A 21,851-nucleotide genomic window follows, 5' to 3' on the forward strand; every position below is an offset into this window, starting at 1 on the left:
GTTGGAATACTGCGTGCAATTCTGGTCTCCGTCCTATCGGAAAGATGTTGTGAAACTTGGAAGGGTTCAGAAAACATTTACAAGGATGTTGCCAGAGTTGGAGGATTTGAACTATAGGGAGAGGCTGAACAGACTGGGGCCGTTTTTCCTGGAGTGTCAGAGGCTGAGGGGTGACCTTATAGAGGTTTACAGAATTATGAGGGGCATGGATAGGGTAAATAGGCAAAGTCTTTGCCCTGGGGTCAGGGAGTCTAGAACTAGAGGGCATAGGTTTAGGAAGAGAGGGGCAAGATATAAAAGAGGCCTAAGGGGCAACTTTTTCACACAGATGGTGGTACGTGTATGGAATGAGCTGCCAGACGAAGTGGTGGAGGCTGGTACAATTGCAACATTTAAGAGGCATCTAGATGGGTATATGAATGAGGGTTTGGAGGGATATGGACCAGGTGCTGGCAGGTGAGACTAGATTGGGTTGGACCAAAGGGTCTGTTTCCATGCTGTACATCTCTATGACTCTATGAATGAGTAAGGAAAGACTTCCATCTAACAAAGCTATCAATACTGCCAAAAATGACATTGTTCTGGATCTGGAACACAATTTGTTTCAACTCAGTACTGCTCTAGAGGCTTAAAATGCATGTTACAATGTTCCCTGATTGTTGACATCAGTTTAGTAGTACTTACTAACTTGATTTGCCTACATGACTTCAAAAGGGAATAAATGAGGTTGGTAGTTACATTTGGACATAATGTTTTGAGATTATTCATTCCTTTATATGTATACCAGAGTTAAATCTAGAGATATTATCCCGATACCACAGATAATCACTTTTACTTTATAATTAATTCTCTGGCAATTTTTAAAAGCTATTTCAAAGTAACGACAGCTACAGGATTACTGGACTACAAATGCTGAACAGGAATAGTTGAGATTAAATGATTTGCTTTTTAATGAAGGCACAGAACAATTTTTTTCTTAAATTCAGTTTAATGATGTGTGCACATAAAGTAATTGCTACTGATAAAAACTGACAGGTTAAATATTTTGTACAAGGCAGTTCAGAGAAATAATTAGATTAATATTACAAGTGACACTCAAGAAAGTAAGTGACACTTCATGTTATAATGCACATACAGTATGCTAGGATTTTACTGGCCAAAGCCAATCTGCTGTAGTTGTAAGCACAGAGTTTAGAATAAGGTGCTCATTAAAGCTGCACAAAGATTTGAAGTCATCCAGAATTAGGAAGCTCAAAACCACACTGCAATTGCATTCAACAAGACTAGAAAGGTACTGAAATCTTTTTAGTGAAATAATATGCAATGAAGTACATTTTTATGCATTTCATTTTGTATATAAAGCAAAGTAATAAATATTAGATTTGGTGGGATCTTGCATTTAGTCTTTTTGATGCTATTTGCCTTAACGCATGCTTCAATCACAATACGCAGTGGGCTGTCAGACACTGCGGCTTTGATCAGTTTCTTCTGCATCTCTTGCAAGTCTTTGTTCTATACAAATTGCTATCAAGAGGCTACTGATTAGCTAGTGACTACTAGTTACTAGCTACTACAGTAAGACTTGAGATTTAAACAGATTTTCAGGTCAGACCAAAAAACTTATTCACATGACTCAAGTTCCTAAAAATTACAAACGAAATAAAGTTTTTATGCATGCACAATATCTTGGCCTGACCAAAAAAATCTCAATACTTATGTACTGTACAAATGCCTCTGTGCACTCATTTATCATGTCATTTTCTCCAATCGCCAACTACAAGACTGAACCTCAAAAGTCAAGCTGAAAAGAACATTTGTTTTTAAAGATTTAACTGCTGTTATATCAAAAATAAATTACAATTTATTTGCAAGCTGCAGAATATTTGCTAAGATGGCTGAGAACCCAATAGCCGTTCAATGGCTGCATTGACATCTCCACCTGTTGCTATTAGAGCTTGAAGATTGGCTTCACGATTCAGAAATCCCATTGCACTGAGTTGATCAAGTTGCTGCTGAAACTGTACCTCAGGATTCGGAGTGAAACTCTGCTCAGCAGTGACATGCAAAAGGTAAGAAATAAAAAATTGTCACCAGATATTCCCTATTCATAATAAATAGAAGAGTATTGCATAGATCTCCAGGTGCCTATCTTCAGAAGTAAGCATTGACAATGAGTGTTGACAGATTATACAATGGGAGTACACAGTAAATCAATATAAACTGGTCTTCAGCCAACGAATGACTCCACTCACATATAAACACAGATTTTTCAACTAGCAATCATGGAACTGTAGCTCAGTGGTAACACTGCAGGTTCAAGTCCCATCTAGAAACCGCAGATTTCTCTAGCTTAGAGAATGATCAAAACAAAAATAATGCAGAACAGAATAGTTAAACCAACACAGTATTTCTTCAAAGGCATGTACTTCCCCCTTCATGATGCCCTTCAAATAAGCATTTCACCAGCTGCTTTCAACACACAAGCAGGCTGCTGATAGCAAAAGGGGAAAAAATGATCAAAGATAATGGAAATCAAATGAAAACAGAAAATACTGGAAAGCATTTTGTGGGGAGAGAAACAGTTAATATTTTGGATTGATAAACATTCATCAGAAGCAAATGTTTAGGACCTGTAGAATCTTTCCAGTATTTTCTGCTTTCAGTTTAGCCTAGAAAAGTAATATGTCGCTTGAGAAGACCAAGAAATTATGTTAAAAAAAAATTTGGCTTGAGAAAAACAATAATAGGAAGTAATATAATGGTAAGAAAGTTATGGAGCCTCTTGCCAACTATCCAAATAACTAAAATAAACAAGGAATTAAAGATGCCAGAAATGTGAAACAAAAACATTGCTGGAGAAATCCAGCAGGTCTGGCAGCATCTTTGGAGAGAAAACAGAGTTAATGCTCAGTACAACTCTGTTCTGAAGAAGAATCACTGGACTCAGTTAATTTTTTTTCTCTCTTCAGAGATGCTGCCAGAACTGCTGAGTTTCTTCAACAATTTCTGTTTTTGCTTTCCAAACAACTGGTTTGTCATAAATCATTAGACAAGGTTGCAATCAGCAGAAAGAAAACCAAAATTGACAATTGTATGGATGTCATGTTTTCACTTTGTTTGACAAAAGCAAAATCATTACTGCCTGAAAGATATGGTATGAACAAGCCTAGAAAAGTCACTGACACATGGCCTCATTACATCCATTTACAGTAAATTTTGAAATGGGGCTAATACTCTGCTTTAAGAGTGTTGAAGATTAATGTTTTGTCATTCATAAATTAAATGAAACAAATATATGATAGTACCTTTAGTTATATAGATCTGTTTATTGGGCAAAGGGTTTAACTGTTACAGTGTAGTACTGAGATAGGGCTTGAGTGCTGGGGGTGTTATCTTTCAAAGATGTTAAACCAAGGGCCAATCTGCCCACCGGGTGGACATTCAAAATAGTGCTAGGGCAGCTACAGGAAGTTCTCACTCCCAACCAACATCAAAAGAATGGATTATCTGGCCATCGTATTGCAAGTTTATCACAGGATTTTACAGCACATTTTATCCATCTGTTTCAGCCCTTCAACAGCATTATCCCATTAGTTTTCCATCGCTTCCTTCATTGTCCTGCAAGCATTTTTCTTATTCCCTTTTTAAAAAGCTATCATACACCACTATCAGACATTGCATTCCAGATCATTTTAACTTAAAAAAACTCATTTTCACCACCACTGTATTTGTCACTTTAAATGTGACTCCTGGTTACTAATCCTACTCCTTTTGGAAAAACTATTCCTTATTTATTTGATCAAACCTTTCTGAATATTTCTATTACGTAACTTTCTGTTTGAAGGACAACAATCTGAGATTGTCTAGTTTCTCAACCTAATTGGAGCTCCCCTCTCATTAATACCATTACAATAATTCTATCCTGCACGCTTTCAAACCTGCCCTTCTTCCAGAGATATAACGACTCAAAACTACACAATACTCCAGATGAGGCCTATCCAGATGATTTCTAAGGTTTGATTTATTTTATTTTAAAATTTGCTTATGGGATGTCTGCACTGCTGGCTTGGGCAGCTTTACTGACTATCCCTAATTGCCCTGAGTAAGGTAATGGTGAGCCAATTCTTGAATTATTATTATTCTATAAAAGTTGTCAATGTTGTCATGTAATTTGCAAACTTTAATTATGTCCCATATATTTGAAACATAAGGAAATGTCAAACAGGCAGCAAACCTAATACTAGTGATTTACAGCATACTTCCCTCTGGTCTGAAAAATCATTCGTCACCAGTCTACTTTCTTTCCCATGACAATTTCTTATCCATATTCTTCTTTAAGCCCATGGATTTCAGTTTTGCCAGTAAGTCTATTACGTACTGCTTTAACAACAGTGAAAACACCAACTGCCTTATTCTTGTCAATCCTTTCCTTACTTTAATCACTGAACTCAAATTAATTCAGTGAAAATTGGTTTGTCTTTTAAGCAACCTGTACTGATTGCCATTGATTATATCATGCTTTTCCTAAATGACAATTAAATTTCTCCCTATTATCATCTTTAGATTCAATTGCCTGTATTTAGTCAATTACAGGTAGTTCTTCTTTAATACTATGGTTGCGTTCTTGTGCAACCCCACATTATGGAAAAATTGTGCTTTAGAAACAGAGTTTAAAGTGTTGGCGATGTAATCACATTACAGGCAACACACGTTTCAAAAGTTTGTGCTTTAGAAATAATGTGCCCAATTCAAATCGCATTACAACAAATTCACATTAACTAAACACACATTACAGCATAACCACCTGTATCCCTTCCTGCTTTTTACTGACCAGGGCATAACATTTTTATTCCTTCAACCCTCAGAAACCAGATGTGTATCTAAGTGGTGGAAGATTGTGACTAGAGCCTCAACAATTTCCGTGTTCCTACCTAAAGTGTCTTTTCCAATTTTATAATCTTTTGATTGCCTCTTTAGTCTAATCCTAGTCATTTTCTCTAATATCTTTCCCTTTACTGTAACATTCGCAGGATTCTCTTCTCCAGTGAGCACAGACACAAGTGTGCCATACAGTGTGACTGAGTAAATGGTTTTATTCCCAAAATTGCCCATTTGATCTCAATTAAACAACTGTAGGGAAGTCCCAATGCATCATCAGGCATTTCCCATTTACAATTTAGGATTGCAATCTGAAAACCTGGCACCCTTCCAAAATCATAGGACATTTCGAAAATTATGACAAATGGTTTATGAACACAGTTTCAATTCCATACCCCAAGGACTACTCCCTCCCCCTTAAGAGAAACTGAAACTCATTATGTTCTATCATAATTCTTGATCAATTGTATTTTTATTTAATTTTCTACTACCTGAGAGTTTGCCCCAGCTAATGCTTGCAACATTTGCTGCACAAAATGCTGTTGTCCATCAGTTCCCATTGTGCCACCTGCTCCACCAGCATTCTCATTTGTGCCAGGTGCAATTGTGCCAATTCCTCCAACACCACTGCCATACCTTTGTGGGAGAAAAGTTAAACAGAATACTTCAATCAAAGCTTCCAACAGGGAATAAATGAGATATTAACAACATTAACTTCAATGTTTAAATGAAAAGTTTCCAAAAGCTGCACCACAAGCACCATGCTTGAAATTAAGTCAGCTTGAGGCTAATGTTTGTAACAAGAATATTCAAGCAAAATAATATAGATGGAATTTGCCCTGATGATTTTTTAGATTAGATTACATTACAGTGTGGAAACAGGCCCTTCGGCCCAACAAGTCCACACCGACTCGCCGAAGTGTAACCCACCCATACCCCTACATTTACCCCTTACCTAACACTACGGGCAATTTAGCATGGCCAATTCACCGAACCTGCACATCTTTGGACTGTGGGAGGAAACCGGAGCACCCGGAAGAAACCCACGCAGACACAGGGAGAACGTGCAAACTCCACACAGCCAGTCGCCTGAGGCGGGAATTGAACCCGGGTCTCTGGCGCTGTGAGGCAGCAGTGCTAACCACTGTGCCACCGTGCCGCCCACTCATTCAAGTTGAAGCAGCACTGATTACAGATCAAGGAAAGTTTAACAACAGCAGTTTGAACACATCAACTTTTAAATAAAAGCTTGTACACAGCAAGACAATCTTGTTAGAAAGGGGGTTTCAGGAATTTGATCCAGCTACAGTGGAGGACCAGTGATATCATTGAAAATCAAGATGTTGTATAGGGAGTGAATGCCACAGGTTGTAGATACGATGCCAAAGAGCAGGTTTTGTCCTGGATGGCACTGGGCTTGTGTTGCTGAAGGAACATTTAGAATCATAGAATTGTAGAGATGTACAGGGTGAAATAGACCCTTCAGTCCAACTTGTCCATGTCGATCAGATATTCCAACACAATCTAGTCCCACCTGCCAGCATCCGGTGCATATCCCTCCCAAACCCTTCCTGTTCATATACCCATCCAGAAGCCTTTTAAATGTTGCAATTGTACTAGCCTCCACCACTTCCTCTGGCAGCTCATTCCATACACGTACCACCCTCTGCATGAAAACATTGCCCCTTAGGTCTCTTTTATATCTTGCCCCTCTCACCCTAAACCTATGCCCTCTAGTTCTGGACTCCCCGACCCCAGGGCAAAGACTTTGCCTATTTATCCTATCCATGCCCCTCATGATTTTATAAATCTCTATAAGGTCACCCCTCAGCCTCCAATGCTCCAGGGAAAACAGCCCTAGCCTATTCAACCTCTCCCTATAGCTCAAATCCTCCAACCCTGGCAACATCCTTGTAAATCTTTTCTGAACCCTTTCAAGTTTCATAACATCTTTCCGATAGGAAGGAGACCAGAACTGCATGCAATATTCCAAAAGTGGCCTAACCAATGTCCTGTACAGCCGCAACATGATCTCCCAACTCCTGTACTCAATACTCTGACCAATAAGGAAAAGCATACCAAATGCCTTCTTCACTACCTATCTACCTGCAATTCCATTTTCAAGGAGCTATGAACCTGCACTCCAAGGTCTTTGTTTAGCAACACTCCCTACGACCTTACCATTAAGTGTATTAGTCCTGCTAAGATTTTGCTTTCTCAAATGCAGCACCTGGCATTTATCTGAATTAAACTCCATCTGCCAGTTGTCAGCCCATTGGCCCATCTGATCAAGATCCTGTTGTAATCTGAGGCAACCTTCTTTGCTGTCCACTACACCTCCAATTTTGGTGTCATAATTTATCTAGACAAATGGAAAATATTCTATCATTTAACTGATTTGTATCTTGCAGATTGTGGACAAGCTTTGGAGAGTCTGGAGGCAAGTTGCTCATTGCAGAATGTCTACTGTTCAACTTGTCTTGTTACCAGATATTTATGTGGTTAGTCCAATTCAGTTTCTGGTCAATGGTAACCCTCAAGGTGTTGAAGGTGGGGGATTCAGTAATGATAATGGAATTGAACATCAAGGTGCAATGATGAGATTCTCTTTTGTTGGAGATTGCTATTGTCTTGCACTTAAATGGCAAGTGACACCAAAGCCACACATCAACCCAAGCTTGGTTGTTGTCTCTGCCAGGCTGGCTGTAAACACAGACTGCTTCAGTGTCAGGCACTGCAATCATCAGCCATAAGTCTGCATCTGACTTTTTTGATGGAAGAAAGGTCATTGTTTAGGGTGGCAGGGCACCATTGTAAGTAATGCCTGCATTAGAGGTCAATTAGACTGGGGTCTAAGTCTATAGCTGTGATAATGTAAATTCTCAGAAACTAGGAGACTAGATTACAAGCCAAACCTGGATTGTCTATGTTTCATACAATAGTTATATTTAATCCATATTAATTTCCCAATATCAAGTACACTTGGATACATTAAAGAGGGCTAACTTTCCAGTAGGAATGGAGACACAAAGAAAAATGGAAGAGAAGAATATGTTGATGGGGTTAGGTAGAAGAGAATGGGAGAACATTGAGAGGGACCACAAATGCAAGTATAGACCTACAGAGGCATATGGCCTCATTATATTTACAAAACAATGTATTATTTAAACCTAACATTTTTTGTTTATTCATGGAGCAGCAAATAACTTGTGCCATAACAAAGCTCTTACCCTGGCAGAAGCCCTGGAGCCTCAGTCGACAATGTCTGCAGGCCTTGCTGAATCTGTAGCAAAGCCTGCATGGCTCTTGGATTTGACATAGCAGACAATGTTTCAGGGTTCTGCATCTGAAATTACAAGAACATGGTAGTTTGCTTAAGGCTGAAAAGTTTGAGTTTCAAACATTTTCTGCATCATGAGTTTTAAGTGACTCCAGCACACACTGCAGCATAGGAACAATTCACCGAATGACTGAGTCACATTTGGTGCTAAGTTGCATTACAGAATTAGCAGCTGCACATCTGCATGCCATCAACTCAACAGTTGCACATTCTATCAATGTTTAAGTCAAATCAACCTCCCAGAGTATATAAGAAAATGCAAGTTACCACAGATCACTGAATATTGCACCAACGCAGCAGTAAACTTAGGAGGGAAAGGGCACACAAGATTGAGAACAAATTTGAATTGCACTGAGAAACATTCAATAAATGGATCTTGGATTTTAGACAGTACCACAATGTTTTGAGAAGTATTAAGAAGTTGATTTAACAAGTATAGCTGTCACAACCACCTGATGAAGGAGCAGCACTCCGAAAGCTAGTGCTTCCAGATAAACCTGTTGGACTATAACCTGATGTTGAGATTTTTAACTTTGTCCATGGCAGTCCAACACTAGCACCTCCAAATCGTAATTTAATTGAAGCACTCTCGCAAAGATTAAGCCATTTTATGCATTAATCGCCAATCTTGGATGTGGATGATCTGTAACAGATCATTTTACTCTAGAGCACTCATACAATTTATATGTAAGTCAACAGCAGCATATATTTACAGGTGGAAATAGTTTAATACCTTCCACTTGCTCTCAATCACTAGTAAATTCTGCTTGAGGAAATTAATGAAGCCAGAAACAGACCGATTTACCTGCTGGAGAAAGTTAGGGATCTGTTGCCTCATTTGGTCTTGTAGCTGAGGGTTGCCGGCAAACAATGGATTGTTCAGCATGATCTGCAATATACAAAGAACTACCTCAGTTCATTCATTTTTTAAAAATCTTATTTTCTGATATTACTGTTATAATGGAACCTTGTTAACAAATTTGATCAATTTGTTAACTTCATGGAACATGCAATAAGGACATAATGCAGTGGTTCATGCTAAACATGAACCTAGAAAAAAAATCACTTCAACTTCGATTACACTTTTATAACTGTAATGGAAATATTTTATAATTAAAAGAACGCATTTCCATTGTTCAACTTTGGAAATGATACTAGCATCTACAAATTAAGTTCTCAGACATATTGAGTTATTCAATGATCGATATGAGACAATGTTACGAAGTATCTGCTCCCTCCCAACGAGTACTACACAGTCAAACATTAGTTTGCATCTAAACAAAGTGAAGCAATTCCACAAAGTTAGAATAGAAATAAGTACATGTTAAAAGATCCACAACTGGGAAAGAGATGAGAAAAATGGAAATGTTTCGGAATAGAATTCAAGAACTTAGACTGAGGTAGCCGAAGGCATAATGGCAAAGTGATTAAAAACAGGTAGGAGATGATGGCTGAGTGATAACAGCTCAGGTTGTAAGTTTGCTCACTGTGCCGCCAGGTTTGTTTTCAGATGTTTCGTCACCATGCTAGGTAACATCAGTGAGCCTCCAGTGAAGTGCTGGTGTTCTGTCCCACTTTCTATGTATCTTGGTCTGTTGTGGTGGGTGATATCATTTCCAGTTCTCTTTCTCAGATTGGTAAATGATGTCCAAACTAATGTCTTTATTGATGGAGTTCTGGTTTGAATGCCAGACCTCTAGGAGCAGCAGAACAAAAATACTTATACAGCATATTCAAGAAGAACGGGTCCACAATAAACACAGTCCGCTGATTCTTAATCAACAAATCCAAACAAATAGACAACACCCCAGAAACTCTAGCCACAATACTTTACAAACACATTAGAGATGACTGCTAGACTACTCTGACCCCATGGCATCAGGGTAGCCCACAAACCTACTAAGACACAGAAACAGCTACTGATGAACCTAAAGGACCCACAATACCAACCACCAGCAAAATGAATGTTATTTACAAAATACCATACAAAAACTGTAACAAACACTACATCAGACAGATAGGCAGAAAATTAGCCACCAGGATACACAAACACCAACTAGTCACCAAAAGACATGACCCACTATTACCAGTATCCTATGTACAGACAAAGACGACACCAGTTCAACTGGGAAAACATATCCATTTTAGGACAGGCTAAACAGAGAAATGCGCAGGAATTCCTAGAGGCCTGGCATTCCAAGTGGAACTCCATCAATAAACACATTGATTTGGACCTCATTTATCAACCTCAGGGAAAAAAAACAGAAATGTTATCATCCATCTTAAGAGACCAAGGCACAAATAGGAAGTGGGAGAGAACACCAGCGCTTCACCAGAGGCTCACTAATGTTACCTGGTGATTAAAATGTCTGAAAACAAACTTGCCAGTTCAGCGAGCAAACTTACAACCTGAACCTCAATCTGAGCTACAAATCTTCTCAAAAATCACATAACAACAATGGACAAATAATCCAGAGGCCCACATAAACGCTTTGGGATTTACAGGTTCAAATCCCACCACAGAAGCTAGTGAAGTCTTAATTAAGTAATTAAATCTGGATTGGAACCTAATCATCAATAATGATGCCAAATGAGCTAGTACTGATTGGGTGTTTAAAAACTCATCTCATTCACTGTTGTTCCTTACAGAAGGGAATTTGCCACCACTATCTGGTTTGGTCTACATGGGACTTTAGATCCATTGTAGTGAAGTCTTAACTTTTAAAAAAAAACTTATAGGACACGTACATCACTGGCTAAGCCATTTTTAAATGGGCATCCCCAACTGCCATTGAAAAAAGGTGGTTAAGAGCTCACTTCTTCAACCACTGCAGTCCATATGATGCAAGCGCATACCCAGTATTCTGAGGAAGGGAGTTCCAGGATAGTGATCCAGAGACACTGAAGAAACATTGATATAGTTCAAGTCAGGCTGTTGGTTGCTTGAAGATAGTAGCGCTCCCATGCATCTGTAACCCTGGTTCTTCTAAAAGGTAGAGGTTGCAAGTTTCATAGGTCCTGTTACAAGATCTTTGGAAAGGTCTCACAATGCATCCTATAGATGGTATGCACTGCTACCACTGTTTTCCAGATTAAAAAATGAGTGTTGAAGGTGTTGGATGGGTTGCTAATTAAATGGTTACTTTGTATGGTATCTATTTCTGGAATAGATTTCTGGCCATTAATTGCAAAATGTCTGCTCTGCCATTCAATGAGATCCTGGCTGATCTAATAATCCAAATTACAAATTTTTACCCTTTCCCCACTACCCTTGATTCACTTACTGGTTAAAAATCTGTCCAACTCAACCTGAATATGCTTCATGACCCTGACTCAGCAATCCTCTATAGTAAAGAACAGCATAGATTCACCGCATGTCTGCCTTAAATGGGAATTCTGTATTTTAAGATTAAGCCCTCTCATCCTGGTCTCTCCCACAAGGGAGAATACGTTTTCACATCTACACTGGCAAGTCCCCAGTGAAAGCTATTTATGTTTCAATAAGATTGAAGTTTAGAACAATGAGATACAATGAGTACACACCCAACCCACTCAGCTTCTTCTCCAAGAGGGTTCCTGCATACCTGACATCAGCCCAGTGATTTTCTCTGTACTGTCTCCAATGTCCTCCTTTCCTCAAAAAGAATTCCAGCTGTGGGCTGACTAGCACCCTGTACAGTTTTAGTAAGGCCTCTGAAGTAGTAAAAGCCAAAATTCCATTTTCCTTCCACATTTTCTGGTGAACTTGCATGCTAACTTTTCACATATGCAAGAGGACTCCCAAATTCTTCAGTTCAATGGCTTTGTAGTCCTTCCCTATTTAAATAACATTCAGACCCTCTATTCTTCCTGCCAAAGTGCAAAGCCTCATATTTTCCCACATTATATTCTGTCTGTCAGGTTTTTGTGCCCGTTTGCTTAACTTGTCTTTATCCCTCTGCAGACTCTAATCCTCACCACCTGCATTTTCATCTATTTTTATGCCATTCACAAACCTGATTATAGCACATTGACTTGACAGGTCAATAATAATCAACAGTTGCTAAGCATTGATCCCTGTGGCATCCTCTATTAGTTAGCCAACCCTCTATGCTAATATGCTACCTCCAACACTACAGGCTCTTAAGTAGCCATAAGAATTAACTGCCTTCTGAAATTCCGTATACATTTTGTTCACTATCCTGTTTGTACCCTCCTCAAAGAGATCCATTAAATTTGTTAGGCATGATTCCCCCTTCATGAAGCCAGGCTGATTCAGATTGATCATATTATGAATTTCAAAATGATTCTATCCTTTATTATAGTCTCCAACATTTTTCCAATAGGATGTTAAGTTTACAGGCATTTAACTACCTTTTTTTTTGTTTTTCTCCCTTTATAAATAAAATTAAGTTATAAAATTACATTGCCAACTTTCCAATTCTTGGGAACTTCTGTTTAAAATAAAAATTCTAGTGCATCCACTATCTGTGCAGTTACTTCTTTTTATATCCTAAGTTGCGCTCATCAAATCTAGGAGACTGATGGGTCTTTAGCCCCATTCGTTTCTCCAGTACATTCTCCTCTACTGTTAATCATGGTGTTTATTTGCTCTTCTCCTTTTGTCCCTTGATTATTTAGTAATTGTGAAATGCTATTAGCATCTTCTACAAAGTACTTATTCAACCCCTTTGCCATTTCTTAGTTCCCCATTGTTATTTCTCCAGCCTCACTCTTTAAAGGGCCTGTGTCAACATTGGCCATTCTCTTCCTTTTAAATAGTCTTTTGCTGTCCATCTTGATATTATTTGCAAGTTTGCTGTCAAAGTTTACCTTCTCTCTCTCTCTCTCTCTCTCTATTATTAGTTTGGATGGTCTTTTGTTGGTTTAAAAAACACTTTCCCCAATCCTCTGGCTTACCAAAAATCATTGCCACATTTAATACATTTTCTTTTGATTTTAAGCTATAACTATGCTTGGCTTATCCTCTTCTCACTGGGACATATGTTTTGCTGCAATCCATTAACTATTTTCTGAATTACCTACCATTGCTGCTCAACTAGTCCTTCCTTCCAGTCCTCCAACTAGCTGTGTCCACATTCCTTTGAAATTACTCTGAAAGTTTATGTCCAGTTTATGTTGTTAGAGTTGCACTCAAGGTGAGTGAACAGTATTCCACTGCACTTCAGACTTGTGCTTGTAGAGCGTAGGTGGCTGAGGCATGACCTTTCAGAGGTTTATATAATCATGAGGGGGCGTAGATAAAGGAGAACAGCAAAGATTAAAAAAGGGACCTGAGGAGCAACTTATTCAGAAGGTGATGCCTGTATGGTATGAGTTATCAGATGAGGTGGTAGAGGCAGGTACAATTACATTTAAAATATATTGGACAGGAAAGGTTTAGAGGGATATGGACGTGGGCTATACGTATTTCGCCAGTTCCACCATTTCCAGCTCCACTCTTCCATCACTCCTCACACTTCCTCATTCCCCATGAGGCATGCCCATGAAATCGCAGATCTAACACTTAGCCATTCATGTGTAACCACACCATTCAAAACCCAAAACAAATTCAAAGGTGAAGCAGCATTTTACTTGCACTTCTTTAAATCTAGTCTATCTTATTCACTGCTCACAAATATGGTCTCCATTACATTGCTGAGACAAAACAGAGACTTGGTGACTGCAAAACTTTACCTCACTGCAGAATGCCTCCACTCTATTTGTTGTAGGATTGTTTACCCTTCTCTATTGAATAGAGCTTTTGTGATTTAGCATGCAAGCAGTCCTGTGTAGTTACTTCACGAGGTTGATACCTTAGTTTTAGACAGATCTGGCACTCCTCCTGTACCCTTCACTGAACCAGGGTTCATACCCTGGCTTGATGATGATGGTAATGGTAATGGCAGTATGGGGAATATGCGGTGGCTGATCACTTACAGTATCTCCTGAATTCTATTCAGCCCAAAGCAGGACTAAAGACCTAAAATTAACTTTAAGGGTAATTCAGGATGGGCCTTCCCATCAGCACCCATATCCCATGACATAACTTACAAAATGATGGATTAAAGGAACATAGATATCAGAGGGGTGTGTGGCTAAAGGAGAATAGAGGAGGAGGAGGATTGGAAAAGAATGAGAATTTTAAAACAGAGGCGTTGTCTGATTAGCTGACACCACAGACCAACAAGCAAGTGGGAACACGATTTGGAGACAGGCTGTGCACAGATATTGAGTACACTAAATTAGCAAACTGAGGGTCATTGGAAAGAGAGTGTGTTGGAATTATTGGGAGTACCACTGACCAGAGTTTCAGCAGATGAACTATGACAGATGTGAAGTGGAAACAGATGCTCTAAGTGATGGCATGGATTATGTAGTAGAAGCTCATTCTGAGGCGAAGTATAACTCCCAAGGTTGTGAATATTCGGTTCAGCCTAGAGTTGCCATGGATAATAATGTCATTCAGAGACTACAAGTTCGTGACAAGGACTAAAATGGTTTTACTTTTCCCAGTGTTTAGTTGGAGGAAAATTTCTGCTTATCCCAATTTGGATGTCAGACCATCAATTGACAATTTAAAGACAAAGGAATGGTTTAGACACTGGATGGTGAGGAAGAGATGGATTTGTAGTAACTGGCACTGGGCCTTCTGTCACTGTGATCAGACAAATAGAAGGGGCCAAGGATTTATCTTTGGGAAACATCAGAAGTATAGCCAGGTGAGAGTAAAAAGATAAGCTTTTACAGTTAATTCCCTGACTGTGACTAGATAGATATGAATGGAACTCAAAGGCAATCCTGAAGGAAGAGAATGCAGTCAACCTATCAAAGGCTGCAGATGCCCTGCACACAATGCCCTTTTACTAAGGCAGGTGAGATGGAGGAAATTTCAAATAGGGGTTCTGATCTAATGGGATATCCAGTAACACCCTTCAGAAATTGTGTACACAGTGTTTGATCAGACCAAGATCAAGTTCAGCTGTAATCGAAGTCCACAATCAAGTAACCATGGAGATTTCTAGACTGACATTAAATTTGGACATTTTTTTTGATTTAATCATCATGTTTCCATATTGTTTCAAGGGGAAAAATTGAGAGAAAAAAAACACTTTTTGATGTGGATTGTGCTGCAAGCAAGAGTGATTATAAAGTCACAAGCTGAACATGTCAAAATCATAGCAGTTGAAATCACAGGTATCAAGGCTACATATCATGAATTTGCAAAACAATTCAATGCTTATGTTCATTAGTTTGGACCTTTGAACACCAAAGTCTTAAGTGACCAATTAGTTACCAACATTGAAAATGTAACTGGTTAACCTTGAACTCAAATGCAGTGTAACTTCAAATTTCAGACAGTAACAATTTACTAACCAAGAGATGAAAATGTGGTTTGAAATCCCAATCGAGAACATCATCACTTAAGATGGCACTGCACAAGTGTTACATTGTTACCTGTGCTTTTGTTTGTATTAGACATTAAACTGAAGCTTGTCTGTTTTAGGTTAATATTAAAAAGCCTGTTGTATTAAAAAGTAGAATAGGGAGCTTTCCAAATTTTTAGTATCAAGACTCTTCCCTCAACTATCACTGAAAAATAGTAATTTGTCCATCTTAATGCAGTTTATAGAATATTGCTGTAGCAGAATGGTGATCACATTTATCTGTTAAATGCTGCACTTTAAGTAAGTCACAGATTATTTCAAAATACAAATGTTATTGTCTGGTACAGTTAATTTATAGAGAATACAATGAGAGATATCTGGGTCTGTACCTGTGCTGCAAGGTCAGGATTCTGACTCAAGGATTGCATTATACTCCTCATGTAAGGCGCTGAGAGCATGTTCTGCATGAGTTGTGGGTTTTCTGTGATCTGCTGCAATAAGCTCTGCATACCTGGTGTGTTGAACATACCAGATCCTGCTGTGAAAAAGATCATTTAATAAGTTTAGGACTTCACAAATGTAGGTAGGCAATGGATGTTCCAGTAGGTTGCCCCTGGAACTGAGCTCCTACTCCCAGGATTAGCACACCAGTGGTGCAGGTATGGGAGAGGTAAAGAGGGAGGGAATAAAAAAATAGGAAAACATCATGTGTGTAAGAGATACAGCTGGAAAGGGAAAGAGAAAAGGAAACAGAATAAGAAATATACTTATCAGGAGATGCCTGCCATTAAGAAATACCAAATTATCACTTGGCACTGCTGCATACAATCACTGCGCCACAGCAGAGGAGAGTTCTCAAGAAGGATGATGCAATGTCTTTTTAAAAAGATTTGTTATATTAAGAACTTCTTTGTAGTGCACTGCAAGCCTTTGGAACCTTTTCTTTTGAGGCATCAAAATATTAAACTATTTTTGAAAAATTGAGTTGTCGCTCGTTAATACAGTTTCCTTTGCAAGACAAATTTAACAAAAAACAAATGCAATTCTAGCATGTACTGGCTTGTATTCAATTTAATAAATTCATTAAATGAAGTTATCATTTTTTGCAATTTATGGTTTTAAAAATGTAAAGAAACAGAGCCAAATGAATGCTTACACTCTCGTGAGCTCACAAAGGATCTTTACCTCCCAATCCAGCTCCTAGACTGGACGCTGTAGATTGACTGGTAGTTCCACTTGTGGTTGTACTTGTAGGTGTCTGTGCACTTGACAGGGGAGCCCAGGGATTAGGCAAAGGGTCTCGATTCTCTGTGCGTAATGGCTGATTACCTCCGTCAGGATTACTTACTAAGGATGCAAAGGGATTGCCCCCAAACTAGAGTAAAAATGAAACACAATTTAGACCTCACAAAGATCATATTTCAACTTACTGACATCAAAAACATAGCTCAAGCTTCATTTAAATGTTGCCAACATCCTGTACCATCCCATTCAAGATTTGAAACTTAAAAAGCCCGAGAATCAATTTTCAAACTGGTGGCAACAGTTTACTTTTGGAAGCTAATTTAACCACCAACAAAAAAAAAACTGCTTTTGTTTTGGGACAAAACATCACAACTTCAAAAACTGGGTTACCAAATTTTTGTTTTAAAGTTTCAAATTTCATGTATGCACAAGATATGATTTGCTGACTAAAATGTTCTTTTTCAAACATAAATTTTTAGCAAATCATTTTGGCAAAATATCATTTGGAAAATTGCTTATTCCTTGATTTAACTCAAAACTTTTGATAATTTAGCCACTTGTTTGCAAAACAGCTTTATGGATTTTGGTTTTACAACAGGCTCTTATAGTTGGGAGGTTTGAGCAACAGGATATATTTAGTAAACAAATTATGGTATTCATGTATTGAATATGGAGTAGATTACTACAATTGAAATAATTTATTCCCTTCAGTTGATCGAGATATGAGGAGTCTCTACTAGTTCAACATCAACTACACGTGGTTTCTTCCCCGAACACAAATTTGGCGAATTCATTGTTTCATGTATCCATTGAGTCCATAAGTATGACTCTGAACTTCTTGGTCACTAGCTATTTCAGACCTCAACTTTGCAGATGTCCAGTCAAGTTCAAGGAGCGCCATATCATCTTTTAAAAGATGCATTTTACAATCTTCCAGCTTTAACATGAGTTAACAATTTCAGATCACAATGAGAGTTTCAGTTTTTTTCTGACAACTCTTCCAGACTCATCTCTAGTTTCTTTAGATTTCATATTGCCTTTTTGTCTTCCACCATCATTCATGTCACCTTATCATTGCCATCCTCCATTCTCACACAACTATTACAACTTGTCTTGCCTTTTTTTCCTGCCTGTGCGTTAAAAGAATTGGTACATCTCTCCACAATTGCTGCCTGACCTGAATATTCACAGCATTTTTGGCTTTATTTCAGGTTTACAGCAACTATAGAATTGCTTGAGAGTTAACATTTCATATATACACAATTAGCTTTTTGCATTTACATAGAAATGTAATCTTAGAATCATAACACACAACGTAGCCATTTAGCCCATTAAATCTATGGCATATTGACAAATGGAACATATACTGCAAAGACCAGGGTCAGATGTTGTACAGCTAGATGCAGAATAATGATATCCATGTGCCTCAGCCCAAACTTAAGAAGGATGCACCTAGTTCTGGAGTGAATTAGTTTTCTACATGAATCTTCTTCAATGTGCAGTAATCTCTTGTAGCTTATTTGGGGAGCTCTGGTACAGTGGTAATTTTACTTGACGAGTAATCCAGAACCCAAACTGATGCACTTTGTAGCCGGGTTTGAATCCCACCGGAAGCTGAATCCAATAAAAGCCCAATGACAATCACATAACCATTGTTGATTGTGCAAAAACCCATCTGATCCACAAATGACCTTTAGGGAAAGCAATCTGCTGTCTTTTCTTGACTTGGTCCACACGTGACTCCAGACCAACAGCACTGTGGCACTTAACTGCCCTATGAAGTGGTCTAGGCAGTCAATCAGTTCAAAGAGAGCCAGGGATGAGCAAAAGATGGTCTTGCCAATGACACCAACATCCCACACAAGAATTTTCTTTAAAAAATCATTTGCCCTCAGTCTTTAAATAAAGCAGCACTCAATTAACAAAAAAAAGGTATATATTATTTTTAAAAACCCGAATACTTTGTTTCAGGAATGAGGGAAAAGAGGATGTCAGTGCGGAGAAACAATTTACAATTCAGGCTAAAGGCAATTTTGTTTGTGAACAAATAGTATTGACTCATCCATTATTCAAGTAATGTGCACAGAACAGACAGGAACCAAAAACTCTGAAAAGAGAATATTTCTTTGAAGCGTCATTAGAAATACTAAAACTTGTAGTGTCATCCAACTTGGATTTAAAAAGACCAAGCATTAACCTTTTTGAAGATTGTTGGAAACTATCAGAATTGCCTATTTAATCTCAATTCAAATTTATCCAAGTCTGCAACTGAATATTTAAAATAAAAAAAAAATCAGAGATAAAAACACCAGGTTATAGTCCAACAGGTTTATTTGGAAGTACTAGCTTTTGGAGCGCTGCTCCTTTGTCAAGTACTTCGTACTTCCAAATAAACCTGTTGGACTATAACCTGGTGTTGAGAGATTTTTAACTTTGTCCACCCCAGTCCAACACCAGCAACTCCACATCAAAATAAATCAGTGCAGAAGACAAATCATTGACGCTTCAGCATTTGTTGATCACAGAAGGGGGGCCAATTTTTTTTAAATTTAAAAGAAAATTATAAAAATTAAACAAAAATATAACCAAAATAGAAACCATAGGAATCAATGTCCTTGAAATGTAAAGAAATTATCAACATGCAACTTAGGACCATGTACCAGTCTGAAAATTACATTCAAATCCTTTAATCCATATTGTAACACAAGTATGACAAAAATTTGGTTAGTGTGCAGTTAAGCATTCATGTATGCCACCTGCCTTTATAAAAGAAAAATTAGGGCACAAATGCAGTATTTCTACCCAATTAGGATGTGGAACTGGAACAAAAATTTAAAAAAAATATTTTTTCCTGCTGAAGGAATGACAATAATTGCTCACTTGCCTGTTCTTGGGCAGCATTTAACATTGGTTCCTGGATGTCAGTGTACATTCGCCTTAAAGCATTGTAACCACCTGGGATACTTTCTAGGTTGCTAAGTGCTCGGTCTTGGTTTCGCATCATTTCCTGCATCATAGCTGGATTTCGAGCAAGTTCCAAAGTCTAGTTGTAAAAACAACGATAGTTAAACTAACCAGGCGGACAATAGTGCACAAGTGTTCAAAAAGACAAAATAAAATATGGCCAAAACAGTAACTTGATACACAGAATTTAGACTTACTGAAAATTATGCTTGCATCAATACACTTTCTACAATGAAAACATTTTTAAAAGACCATCTATTGCAAATCTCTATTAAATATAGTCCCATGGCATTTGAGGCAAGTAAAATTGTACTAAGTATGGAGATATACAGCAGAACAATGAAAGGCAATTCAGCGATTAGAACTGCTCTTGCCTTCTTTGAGGTTTTCATAGGACACCTCAGCCTGTCAGCATTGTGAAAAGAGAATTTAATTTGCTCGGTTCTGAAAGAATAGAGTAGCTTTTGCAATACAATTATTTTTTCAGGACATGGAAAAAAGTGATCTCTCCATTTGCTCATTCCGACTTACTTGTCTCATTATGTCTGGATTATTAAGCATGTGACTAATCTCTGGATTTCGCTGAATCAACTGCTGCATCTGTGGGTTAGTCACAATTAACTGTCTCATCATGTCTGGGTTAGATAGCATATTCTGTACAAATGGGTTTTCCATTATCTGAGACATCATTTCTGGATTTGACATAAGCTGTCGCTGCATCTGAGTCTGTAATTCCAGGAAGTTGGAAGAATTCAGTCCCAAGCTGCTCAAACCTGCAAGTCCTCCCAATCCACCTGGAACACACAAGGTAATAGGTCACTGCTGGAATATAACTCACATACTTCAAACAAGTTTTTTTTCAAAGGAAACATCATAGGTTCAACAGAACTCTACAGCCAACTGTCACATGCAATCACAAATGAATAAACTTCAGAGAAATTGGCTTGCAGTCATACCAAACACAAAGATTATTGGAGGCTAATTATCTCAGCCACAGGACATCCCTGTACAAGTTCCTAGGCCCAACCACTTTCAGTTGTTTTGTCAATGACCTTCTGCCATTAAAAGGTCAGAAGTGAGGCATGATTCAATAATGTTTGGCACCATTTCCGATATGTCAGATGCTGATTTATTTAGTGTGCACATGCAGAGACCTGGACATCATGCAGGTTTGGGCTATAGGTGGCAAGTAACATTCATGCCACACAAATGCAGAGCAATACCCTTGCTCAAGAGAGAATCTAGCCACATCACTGCATGTTCAATGGCTTTGCTATCAATTCGTAAACCTGTAAATAAAAAAGCTAGTCTAACGGGAACCGGGAAACCATTGTCAATTGTTGTTTTAAAAAAAAGAGTTGGTCAAAAATTTCTTTATGGGCTGTTGGTGTTGCTGACTGAGTCAGGAATGTTTTTCCCATCTCTAGTTGCTGTTGACAAAGTAGTGGTGAACTGCCTTTAGAACTGCGCAGTCCATGTACCTTATGTAGGCCCACAACCCTGTTATGGAGGGAGCTTCAAATTCTGAATGAACAACATTGAAGGAATGGTGATATTTCCAAGTCAGGGTTGTAAGTGGCTTGAAGAGAAATGTACAGGTGATAATGCTCCTATCCATCCCATGGCCTTGCCGTTCTAGATGATGGTGGTTGAGAGTTTGTAAAGTACTAAGAAATCATGGTGACGTCCTGTGGTGCATCATGTAGATAGTGCACATTGCTGCTGCTGCTGCGCATCAGTGGCAGAGGGAGTAATCAGTTGAGGATATCATGCCAAGGAAGTGGGCTGCTTGGTCCTGGTTGGTGTCAAGCTTCTTCAGTATTGCTAAAGCTTTAAGTATCCAGACAAATGGGGAGCATTCCATTATACCCCTAAACTGTGCCTGTAGACTGGACAGGCTTTAACAAGCCAGGAGGTGAGTTCTGCACTGTAGCCTCTGACATACTTTTGTAGCAGGAAGCCAAAAGTAAGTAGGTCCCTATCATCGTGATAGAACATAGAACATTACAGTGCCGTAGAGGCCCTTCGGCCCTCGATGTTGTGCTGACCTGTCATAC

The 21,851-nt window shown here is 38.5% G+C and overlaps 1 protein-coding gene across 2 annotated transcripts in view; it reads right to left on the bottom strand.

Annotated features, from left to right (window-relative positions):
• Window positions 1–968: 968 nt before the first annotated feature.
• Window positions 969–21,851, bottom strand: part of LOC122561274 (ubiquilin-1-like) — a 54,728-nt gene continuing 33,845 nt past the window's right edge. The window contains exons 5-12 of one of the 2 annotated variants that reach the window (XM_043712914.1): window positions 20,326–20,588; window positions 19,715–19,873; window positions 16,771–16,960; window positions 15,975–16,123; window positions 9,024–9,107; window positions 8,109–8,224; window positions 5,370–5,514; window positions 969–2,045 (exon numbers count right to left, since the gene is read on the bottom strand). In XM_043712914.1, coding sequence (XP_043568849.1) covers window positions 1,887–2,045; window positions 5,370–5,514; window positions 8,109–8,224; window positions 9,024–9,107; window positions 15,975–16,123; window positions 16,771–16,960; window positions 19,715–19,873; window positions 20,326–20,588 — 1,265 coding nt within the window. In that variant the 3' untranslated portion in view covers window positions 969–1,886. The remainder of the gene's footprint in view (window positions 2,046–5,369; window positions 5,515–8,108; window positions 8,225–9,023; window positions 9,108–15,974; window positions 16,124–16,770; window positions 16,961–19,714; window positions 19,874–20,325; window positions 20,589–21,851) is intronic. The other variant, XM_043712915.1, reaches the window with a different exon arrangement.

Source organism: Chiloscyllium plagiosum, chromosome 2, assembly GCF_004010195.1.
Source record: "Chiloscyllium plagiosum isolate BGI_BamShark_2017 chromosome 2, ASM401019v2, whole genome shotgun sequence".
Lineage (NCBI taxonomy): Eukaryota > Metazoa > Chordata > Chondrichthyes > Orectolobiformes > Hemiscylliidae > Chiloscyllium > Chiloscyllium plagiosum.